This window comes from Schistocerca serialis, chromosome 8 (assembly GCF_023864345.2).
Source record: "Schistocerca serialis cubense isolate TAMUIC-IGC-003099 chromosome 8, iqSchSeri2.2, whole genome shotgun sequence".
NCBI classification, from domain to species: domain Eukaryota; kingdom Metazoa; phylum Arthropoda; class Insecta; order Orthoptera; family Acrididae; genus Schistocerca; species Schistocerca serialis.
Window position 1 is genome coordinate 235,655,778 of NC_064645.1, and position 12,258 is coordinate 235,668,035.

The window sequence follows — 12,258 nt, forward strand, 5'->3', positions numbered from 1 at the left end:
GCTCAGATTTTTAAGATGGGATGGACCCAATTTCATGTAGGTTTGGGAGAAAGGAAGGACTGACAGACCCAGAAAAGGGATGGTCTAATCTTTGGTTAGCAAAATTCATGTAAGGAATTACCTGTACCATATTAGGAATGTACCACGTACCATTTCTTTTATGTAGAGCTGTGAGGAAAGGGGCATTTGCATCGAAAAGATTAAAAAAGTATTCACACAGTATCAGCCCGTAAGATAAGATGAGAGCGCAGTTCTCACAGAAGTATAAAGCTGTAATGTGACAGTTAGTCATGCTCGTGCAGTGTTCTCCAAAGCAGTCAAAGTTTAATAGACTTAATTGATATCAAATGCTTTCTGTGAAAACTACTTAATACAGATGGTTCAAAGACCCACATAAGAGATTACACATCCTTGAGAATGTCTGCATTGAAACTAGTATCAGTGACCATGATACAGTTGTAGCAAAAATATTACTAACCAAAAAAGAGCAGCTAAAACACATATATAGATTTACATCTTCTGTAAACTAGATAAAGAGTCAGTAGTGTCAAATCTCAAATAATAACTTGAAACCTTTCTCTCTTGATATTAGCATGTACAGAAATAGAAGTTGATGTTTTAGAGAAATAGATGACCAAGTACTAGATAAATACATATATGTAGTAGAACAGTTGGTGGTAGGAGGGAACATCCATGGTATACAGCAACTTAAAAGAAACGTCTACAGAAACAGTGACTACTGTGAAATGGGTATAAAACCAATCCTAGAGAGATCCTGAAGGACATGCATTTTCTGTCAAAAGAGCAGTGCATGAAGCAGAAAGCAGAAACACAGAACTCCATTTTCAAATATTTCTCTACAAAGGAAGATAAAGAAGTGTTCCCAAAGCTTAATTCTTGTAGCTCTGCGAAGATGGCTGATGAAGATGTTCGGTGCAGCTAGAATTATGACTGTCTGACTTTGAAAAGTGTGTATTTATTATGCTGAGTGGTAATGATAAAAGTATCACTCTCAAGGTCTGTGAAATGTAAAAGCTTTATTTATCAGAAGAAGCACACTCAAATATATAACAGCTCCAAAAAATGAACACAGGAGACATTACGCATGAAAGTAGAATCATCCCTGAATGTTAAACATTAGCTTGTAACAGGGAAATGCTGTAACTACGAACACATTACAATTCAAGAAGTACAGCATGCAAAAGCTCAAAGAATAAACTGTCATTGATGCTGCTGCATAGTGTTGATGGCTGGTGTATAATTGAATCTGACTGCTGCAGCAACGTAGTCTTAAGGTGTACGCATCTGTAGAACTCTGTGAGCTAGGGGAATAAGTCAGACTAGTAAGCAAGTATTGTTGACCATTAGAAAGAGGTAATGGTCCTACAACATCAATATGCATGTGCATGAAATGTAAAATTTTATCAGGCAAATCACCAACTGGTGCCTGCACATGATGTCACACTTCACTACATTGACATTGCAGACATGTTCAATCAGTATTTTTTCCCATGCCAAACAAAATGGGAGATGAGATGTTGGATGGACTGCAGGGTGTCACAAGTTGTGTAGGCTGTCAAAGGCTAGTCTATGAAATGCAGGTGGTAGGAAAGGATGAGATCTTCCATGAGAGACATTGCAATACAGCTTGACATCTTCACCAGGAACACTGATAAGCTGTAACTGTAATGCACATGTAGCACTTTTTAGGAAACTGTGGACCTTCTTGTCATTTTGTTATGCATTGATGAGTTCTGTGAAATCAACAGGGCCTGACACACTGTTGATACATGAGATGCAATAAGCAACCACACTGTCAATTCCAGAAATGTACTTAATGTCAGTGGTAAACTGAGCTTTAAATTCTTGATGGTTATACTGATGAGGTTATTTTGGTTTATTTTGGTTTAGCCATAAAGCATTTGTCATTTAATAAGTATTGGATCACTGTGCAAGGCAAAGGTGCAATGGAAACATGCCCATGCCAGAGAGAAAGATGCACAAAGGGAAAAATGAATATGTATCTGTATTTTAATGTTTTGTTAACCCAATATACATTTTTTGCTCTTCAACTATCTGTCTGTTCCATCCATGCTCCTGGCCAGACAAGTTGTGTGTGTATTGTACACTAAGTATATTTGTGCAAACGTTTTTTTATAATATATCTTCTGGAAACAGAGACAGTTTTTTTTTTTTTTATTTCTAGATTATTCATACTGGAAATGATACCTGGATGCATACCAGCCTGCAGTCTTTGAGTATAACAGTGACATCACTGATGATTGTATTGTACTGCATTCTTTACTATGGTGATGGACAACATTTCCCTTTCTTCAGAAAAGAAGTGGTAAATTACATTCTGTTCAAGTAGAACTAACATACCAATCAATTTAGACTGTTTCATAGGTAGTCATAGTGAGATACTGTGGAGGTGCAAACTTAGACATGTGAATTGCTGCTGCTGAAAGCATCCGCCAACCAAACATCTCAAAATAATCCACATTATTCACACCTCCCTTATGTCATCAGTACTTAAATGACCAGTATAACTAGTGACCATAAAAAGGATGTCATTAAAATATATAAAATATGTTATGAAATTTTCCATTGTATTTATTATATTTTGTTTCCTTTGTTGCATGAAATGAGTAATATTTCCAAGAGAAAGAGAGGAAGGATCACGAAAGAGGGATATTCATGTATAGAGAATAAAAGTATATGGAAACTACCTGAAAAACAAATTATGAAAACCATGAAGAATGTTGCAAAATTCTAACTTATAGCTTACCTGGCTGCACTTTTTTCTAACAGTAGTAGTAGTATCTCTGCTCTCTCATTCTATGAACTGGAGCACTTTAAATTTTAGTAAAATAATGTATTTATTAAACATCATTTTTTGGCTGAGAATTTTGAGTGAGGGTAAATGCAACATCAATGAGTTCCACATCACAGGAAAATTTAGAAAATTTTCTCGAAGTAATTAGGAAAGGAATATTCATTCTAAAATTTTGCAATTAGTAATTTACAATGCACAATACATGGAGCAGATGATGGTGATCTCATCGTACAGAGATATTAATATCAGTGGCAATGAGGAACAGCTGAAACAGCTAAAACTGTACAAGGCCCAGGGCTCAACATGATCCCTGTCAGATTCCAAACAAAATTTGCAATTGCATTAACTTCTCTGTGAACCATAATATATCACAGATCACTCAAACAAAAAAGTGCACCCAGTGGTTGGAAAAAAGCAAAGGATACACTTGTCTATTCAAAGGTTAGCAGCAGAAGTCATTCACAAACCCACCATTTAATATCATTGTCATACATCTGTTGCAGAATCTTAGAAAATAATCTAAGCTCAAAATTAATGAGGTACCTGGAAGAGGATGCATCCTCCTTGACAACCAGTATGAATGCCAAAAACATGAGTTATGTGAAAACAGCTACTAGTAATAAGATCTTCTTGGTCCTCTTAAAACTTTTCACTGGAAAATTATTCCTGTACTGTCCTGTGCTATGTTTAGAACATCAGACATCTAAGTTGGACTTGTGATATGTGACCTACAAGGGGTAATTTTGTGACAACTACTCCACAAAACTAGTATTTTAGAGCAGTTCCCAAATTAAAAGCATTTGAGGTTCTTTATTCAATTATTAAAAAGTTTATGAGCCAGATGTATGATTTAATGAATTAATGAGATTAAAAAACTGAAAGGAATTGAAATAGTTTAGGCATTCAACATGATTTGTTAATGTCACTATGAGCAACTACAGTTTTTTTAAAAGAAATAACTTAACACTAAGATTCAAGGCATTGAAAAAGGAAGTATTTTAATTTTAAAATCAGCAAATTTAACTATAAGCAATTGGAAGTAACATAATTATCACAACAAATAATATTTTCTATACCCTAATATTAAAAAAATGTACTTGTTTATTTGACTTTTGAATTTTCTGCTAAAATGCTCTCACACCCAAACCTACAGAAGTCAGGCACTCAGATTAGTACTACAAGTTATACATCAATAGAGTATCAACCCAAAAACCAATTTAGTTTGTTCTATGTGCTGTCATCCAGTAGAACATGCACAAACGGTAATTAAAAGTAACACCAGAATGACAGAGGACAGGAAAACCATATCTGTGAATGATTGTATTGTGAAAGCCATGGGGGGAGTTGGTAGAGTGAAATATCATTGTACCAAGGGTTCTGGCTTCAAATCCTACTTAAGGCAATTTTTTTAACTGTTTATGCATGTAACTGTTATAAGGGGAAACATTTTCCTGAATGCAAAAGGACTTTTTGGAGTTTGTAACAATGTTCTTTTGGCAGTCTGCTTTCACTTCATTAGATGAAATTAGCAAGCTGCACATTTGTATATATAGTTCTGGTGTTCTGTCAGACATGAGTGACAGAACAGACACCACTCATGATGAAGCAGCTAATGTATTTGTAGTTTAACAGAATAAACATCAACAATCAGAACAGCAGAATGAAATAACAATTGTATCACACTTGCAGAAGTATTATTAGTCCCATATAAAGCCGTCCCATATAACACTTTCACACATAATACAGCAAAAAAAATTGTCGTCGTTCAGTTTCAACCCAGTACCCCACACATGACGATCTAACTCTACACAAACTCCCCCAGGTAAGCTATGTGGACAAATTAATCACCATTATGATTTTCCTGTACTCCACAGTTCTGGTGTTACTTTTCATTGAAGTTTATGGCCATTCTGCTGGGTAACAGCACATAGTTCAAACTAAATTGGAGTTTTGGTTGATCTCTATCAAGATTCAATGTTTAGTACCAATCTGAGTGTCTGGCATCTGGTGGTTTGTGTGCCAGTGGTTGTATGACCTTGCTGTGATGTTGTGAATCAGTAAACTATGTGCTACAAGCTACAGATCATAAGACATCTCATGTGTTTCCTGCATATCTTAATGAATGAAGTTATCTGAAAAACTATTATTCAGCTTCAAGAGTTCCAGAACCCATAGCTGGTAACAAGAAGTAAAGTATGGAAGAAACTCTTTCAACTGAGGTGTGACACATTTGGCTGGGAATTTGAGAGGAAGGATTCAAGAGCTGAATCCCAAGATCATTCATATCAGCTGTAATCTGAAAAATTTAGCTGAATAACCCCATATGAAAGAATTACGTCTCTGTCTTTTATATTTATAAGAGTACCCACACCACATTATTGCAAAAAATACCTCTTTATATGAAATTCTTGTGGTGTGGGCCCCTTTGTTATTCAGGCACTAGGTTAGTCCTAGATAATCCTATGCCCAAATGCAGCCCTGGTACCGTCAGACTGCTTCTGAACTCCTAGAGTTATCTGTGCACTTTTGTTCACTGCCTCTAAAGAATTGAAGCTACTGAAGATAGCTAGGCTGAAGCCATTGTTCCTACTTAAAATGGAAGATAGAAGTGGGTGAGTTCAGTGTTCACTTGGTGGTAAGGTTATTAGGGGACATTTACAAACTCAAAATGGGAAATGACAGGGAAGGAAACTGATAATATCATTTCAAACAAATGTGCCAGAATTTGTGTAAGTAATTTGCTAAAACCATAGAGAACCTAAATCTGGATGTACAGCTGTGTATCTGAACCACTTTGAGCTCAAGTGAGGGTACAGTATTTTAAGTACTGTGCTATCTTGATCACTTGTCAAATGACAGATATTTCTTAGTATTTGAAAAGCTCTTCTGCTTTCACCATACTTTTTACTTCAGTCCCTTTGAGTTTTTCTTTATTCTTTACAAACTTCAACCACTAAAGGTCTTGCATTCTTCTTAGCAAAGTGATGTTAACAAGTTTTGACAAGATTTTTTTTACTTTCTACAGATATAAGTAGTGAAACTGAACTTCCAACAGGGATGTCTTCTTATAGTGATAGTGTATTTACATTTGCATGTCAGTATACATACTGATTAATGATAACTAAAATAACTAAATGGAATCTTTCAAGATAATTAGTTACATTTACAGCCATGATATAAGACTAAACATAAATGTTATAAAAACTGATGTGCTGTAGATTTGGAAATTAAAGTTTTAACAAAATAAAAATTTAAATTAATAATCAAAAGGAAGAAGCAGGGTGTCCTCAGACTATCAGTAATCCATAGGTGGTATCAAGGAATGGTGGTAAAGTGATACAAAAAATACAGTCACTCCAGGTAAACAAAAAGAAGTGCTTGAGGCTAAAAAATGATTCAGAAACTTCAGTGACTAAAGAGAGTGCAAATTTCCATGTCAGTTTTGTGTGTGATATGAGGGCAACTGACAGATGATTTCTACTTGGTGTTTGCAAGTCAATACCTAGGTGCAGTAAAATGCTATTAATTCTACTCAAGATGGTGATTTCCATTAAAACCAAGTCTTTCTATGAGCTTCTACAATGTCACACACAGGAATACACCTACAAAGTGAAGTTCAATAACTTTTAAAAGGTTTTGCCACTTATTTCAATGCTATCACATTAATGGATTCACTGCCTTCCTGTATCTGTAAGTGATGCCTTTATTCTATATACATGTTTATTTTATTCTGTCTATGATTCTTATTTATATACTGTTGCAATCTTCCCACCTGTCCTCAATTTCTATTAGTATCTTGATCATAATCACATTGATTAAATGAGAGGCCAAAGTTAATTATGTCTGCAAGTATGAGAGGAAGCTGAAGTCATGGTCAGGACGGAAAGCTATATTGCAGGTGCCCATTTTAGTAAGAACTAAAGGGGATCCAGTACAAACTCAACAGGGACAACCCAATCAATGAAGATAACTGCAGGACAAAAAGGAAGCTGCCACTGTCAGTTGGGAACAAATCGGTACTGAGGGCTGTTACTCATCACAAGGCACACTGTAGAATATTGAAGAAAGCAAATTCTTTATGAGAAGAGCATAACCACATCAGAAACAAAATAAATGCAATGTGAAATACAGTGAAAGAGAATACTGTTAGAATCGGAGAAAACTGTTGGAATCAGAGATGAGGATTTATAGATAGGTTTAAGAGTAAATGATACACTGGTATCAGATGTGTGTAATGTGGTAAAGCTCTTCAACAACCACTGTATATCAGTTACTAGTAAGATGGGATTATCAGTTTGAGCAAATGCTGCACTGGAATATCAGAGGCTAATCATTCCAAGTAACAACAGTAGCATTAATGTGATCCTAGCTACACTATAAAAAGTAATTTCTACAACAAAAAAAAAAAAAAAAAAAAAAAAAAAAAAAAAAAAAAAAAAAAAAAAAAAAAAAAAAAAATAAATATGGGCATTAGTATAGAATACTGTCAAACGTAATTAAAGAGAGTTACTCTGAGTTTAGCAATATTTTAAATTATTTTTACAATAAGCTATTTGTCACTGGTAGCCCTTATGGCTGGTAGTAAAATTATAAATTTAAGTTTCTGCTCAAAGAAGGACATAAAGAAATGTCATCAGACTTTCATCCCATTTCTCTTTTGTCAGCCTTCTAAACAAATTTTGAAAAGATAACATATGTGCAGCTTCTTAGCAACAAGATACAAACAGCATATTGTCAAAGACACAATTGGGATTGTTCAGGGGTTCCCATACCAAGAAGGCTACTTACAGTGAAAATGTAAGCAATTATGCATCACATTTTGGGCTACTACTATATTCTGTGATTATTCAATGATATTTGATTGCGCAAATTAATAATGTGAACAAGAACAACACACAAAGCCATAAAAATCACTTAGTGTAATCTACAAATACACCCATTATTAAGGAAGATATATTATCAATAAGCCACAAGAATCCATAAAAAATTTTCTACTAATAATTCGTGTTACAGCTAACGGCTGAATATATTTAAAAAATATATCACATAATGTAAGTTTTGTGTAATAACTGAGTTCTATGCCCTTCAACACAGAAATGTGAGATGCATATATTAGCTGTTGTTGTTGTTGTGGTCTTCAGTCCTGAGACTGGTTTGATGCAGCTCTCCATGCTACTCTATCCTGTGCAAGCTTCTTCATCTCCCAGTACCTACTGCAACCTTCATCCCTCTGAATCTGCTTAGTGTATTTATCTCTTGGTCTCCCTCTACGATTTTTACCCTCCACGCTGCCCTCCAATGCTAAATTTGTGATCCCTTGATGCCTCAAAACATGTCCTACCAACCGATCCCTTCTTCTAGTCAAGTTGTGCCACAAACTTCTCTTCTCCCCAATCCTATTCAATACCTCCCCATTAGTTACGTGATCTACCCACCTTATCTTCAGCATTCTTCTGTAGCACCACATTTCGAAAGCTTCTATTCTCTTCTTGTCCAAACTAGTTATCGTCCATGTTTCACTTCCATACATGGCTACACTCCATACAAATACTTTCAGAAACGACTTCCTGACACTTAAATCTATACTCGACGTTAACAAATTTCTCTTCTTCAGAAACGATTTCCTTGCCATTGCCAGTCTACATTTTATATCCTCTCTACTTCGACCATCAGTTATTTTACTCCCTAAATAGCAAAACTCCTTTACTACTTTAAGTGTCTCATTTCCTAATCTAATTCCCTCAGCATCACCCGATTTAATTTGACTACATTCCATTATCCTCATTTTGCTTTTGTTGATGTTCATCTTATATCCTCCTTTCAAGACACTGTCCATTCCGTTCAACTGCTCTTCCAAGTCCTTTGCTGTCTCTGACAGAATTACAATGTCATCAGCGAACCTTAAAGTTTTTACTTCTTCTCCATGAATTTTAATACCTACTCCGAATTTTTCTTTTGTTTCCTTTACTGCTTGCTCAATATACAGATTGGATAACATCGGGGAGAGGCTACAACCCTGTCTCACTCCTTTCCCAACCACTGCTTCCCTTTCATGCCCCTTGACTCTTATAACTGCCTTCTGGTTTCTGTACAAATTGTAAATTGCCTTTTGCTCCCTGTATTTTACCCCTGCCACCTTCAGAATTTGAAAGAGAGTATTCCAGTTAACATTGTGAAAAGCTTTCTCTAAGTCTACAAATGCTAGAAACGTAGGTTTGCCTTTTCTTAATCTTTCTTCTAAGATAAGTCGTAAGGTTAGTATTGCCTCACGTGTTCCAACATTTGTACGGAATCCAAACTGATCTTCCCCGAGGTCTGCTTCTACCAGTTTTTCCATTCGTCTGTAAATATATTAGCTGTGAAAATGATTTTCTTGTGACTATGCTTGGCTGCAATTAGAATTATCTTATGTACTTCAGTATGCATACATTTACATACTTATGCTAAGTGTTGTTAAGGCTGTTGTAGGGTGGGACAGATGAAGTGAACAAGGAAGTAGTGAGGGGACGGGAGGAACACATGGAAGGAAACAGTGAGAATAAAGAGACAAAGAGGTAGCAATGGAAAGGGACAAAAATCCAGTGCTAATGAAGCCTTGTTCTGGTGCCCATAAAATACAAATGTTAGAAATGTACTTTTGTAAAATAATTATTAACATCTTCATTGTAATTCTTTTACTAAGTTCCAATTACTTGTATTGCACTGTGATCTGGACACTGGACCTCTTTGCACTGACCTTCATTACAGTATCTCAATCACTCAACACCTGAGTGCACTGAGACTGAGAAGAAAGTAGCTCTTGCAATAAAGATAGCAACCAAAGATGAGGAAGGATGTGTGTGCTATGTTTCAATGAATTGTACGATCTCTCTCTCTCTGTGTGTGTGTGTGTGTGCGTGTGTGTGTGTGTGTGTGTGTGTATTATTATTATTATCATTTTACAAATTTGAGGGAGAGGAGGGCATATTTTATACAAAACTGGAATACCAGCCATTCCTGTCTAAATATTTCCACTGAGCAATGTGAACATTTAACAAACAAATATGAGGAAAGGCAAGGAAAAAAATCTGTAGCTCAATATGGGTGGCATGAGATCATCTGCAAGCATTTACGTCTATATACATTCAAAATAAAATAAAGTAGAAAAACTATATTCAAAATTAGTAATGAGAGAGACAGAGACAGAAAGAGAGAGAGAGATATATATATATATAAAGAGAGAGAGCAAGAAAGCATGAATTCACAAGGTTATTAAAAGCAAAATATTTTGTAGTACCTGTGTTTGTGTCATCCGTTTCTCCATCAGTAATCTCTTCTGGTTTTTCTCGGTTCAGCATGTAATCTGGAAATGTAATATCTTTTGGCTGACAAACATAAATAAATGTTTGTGCAACAACAACTATAGTCACAAAGCAGTTCATAATGTACATTATTTTTCTTTTCATACAAAATAAATCTAACTACTCTGGATTTTACATTCATCATTTCAATTCTACATAGGTATTGATTACAATGAATTTTTTCTATAAATTGAAAATAACAGTTGAGACCATTAATCTAATCAAAACTTACGTTTAAAAACATGATCACTTGCCCTCTTCCCAATTTCAGTGAATGGTTGCTCTGAAATTAAAAAGATTGGCTCTGATTTATAATTTTTCATGAAAGATTTTATTTGCAATATGTAAAACTAAAAGAACTGGATCACTGTTTGATTTGCAGAAAGTGAAGCATGGAACACTGAATGCAAAACATCATAATTTAGTAAATATGAGTATGTCTCTGAAACATTATGTAATGCAAATACCTTTTTCCAATAAAAATGAACTATTGTATTGATTAGCATTTGAAAACAGAACAACATACATGGAAAGTCAGTTGATAACACAATAAATTCTTCTCTTTAAAAATAAATACTCAGAAATAGAATATCGAACTCTGTAAAGGTAAATGGTAATGCTGTAATACTGTTGAATCAAATGAGGAGGAAGACCATTAACAACTTTATTTTGAAGAGCAGAAAGACATATATGATGGTAGAATGAAAAGTAATGCCTCCACCTTCATTAATTGGCTTTGGATAAGAATATTTTAATAAATCAAATGCAGAAATAATCCTTAGAATGTGATCATTAATTACCTGTTTTCACTTTCCACGTAATCACCAGTCAGTTGGATACATTACTGCCCACAATTAACAAGTTTTCTGAAGCCATCACACAAGAAGTCTACACTCTGTTTCTGCAACCATTGTCTCACAGTACTCTCAGTGTCCATCAGAAGCATAATAATGTCCCTGCAGATCGTCTTTCATTATCAGGAATAGATTGCAGTCAGACGATGCTAAATCTGGACTGTATAGAGGATGCTGTATGGTAGTGAGATTCAGTCTCTGAAGTTCTGCTGCAGTGGCGCATGAAATGTATGGTTTGGAATTGTCAAGCTGCAGGAAAACATTTCCCTTTTCCTATCGGATCCTTGATAGCTGTCATTTCAGATTTTGCAGTGATGTGATGTAACACTCTGAATTTATTATTGTTCCATGATCAGGGAAATCAACATGAATAACACCATCTGCAACCCAGAACACTGTGGGCATGATTTTTCCAGCTGAGGGATGCATCTTGAATTTCTTTTTCTGGGGTGAGTCTTGGTGTCGATATTCCTAGACTGACGTTTCGTCTCCTGATCATAATGGTGTACCCACATTTCATCTCATGTCACAATTGAATGGAGAAAGGTGTCACCTTTATTCCCATAATGTGAGAGAAGTTCTTGCAAATTTCAGGTCTGTGCGCTTTCATTTCAGGAGCCATCATCCAGGGTACCCATCATGCACAGATCTTCCAATAGCCAAGCAAAGCAATAATTTGACCCACATGTTCTTGTGAAATGCTGATTGTGCTTGAAATTTCTCTCTGAGTGATATGGCGATTGTCGTGAATCAATCTGTCAACATTTTGCTTGTGAAACTCCATGGTTGCTGTCACAGAATGTCCAAATCTTTGTTTGTCACACAGGTCAGATGTTCCCACCTCAACATCTTTAAACTCACTTGCCCAACAACGCACAGTACTCACATCAACACAATCACATAAACAGCTTTCATTCTCTGACGAATTTTCTTTAGGATGACACCTTCTGCTGTTAAGAATTCAATGACCTCACATTGCTTAAATCGCATTGACTGACCATCTGCGAAGGATTCCATACTTTACACTGTGACAACACAACCATTCAATGCTAAGGCTTCCCACCAGCTGGAGCTGTAGAGAAGAGTCTTACCACATACCAGTGCTGCCAACTGTTGAAGATTTATGAAGGTGGAGGCATTACTTTTCAGTCAACCCTCATAAAACTTTTAATAAAACAATGGTAATGGAAAAAATGGAGAAAATGAGAACAAAGAACATTCTATGTGG

The 12,258-nt window shown here is 35.6% G+C and overlaps 1 protein-coding gene across 4 annotated transcripts in view; it reads right to left on the reverse strand.

Moving 5' to 3' along the window:
• Positions 1-12,258, reverse strand: part of LOC126416565 (uncharacterized) — a 215,516-nt gene that overhangs the window by 49,000 nt on the left and 154,258 nt on the right. For all 4 annotated transcript variants that reach the window (XM_050084311.1, XM_050084309.1, XM_050084310.1 and 1 more), the window contains 2 exons: positions 10,409-10,459; positions 10,113-10,178 (listed from right to left, as the gene is read on the reverse strand). In XM_050084311.1, the coding sequence (XP_049940268.1) occupies positions 10,113-10,178; positions 10,409-10,459 (117 nt within the window). The remainder of the gene's footprint in view (positions 1-10,112; positions 10,179-10,408; positions 10,460-12,258) is intronic.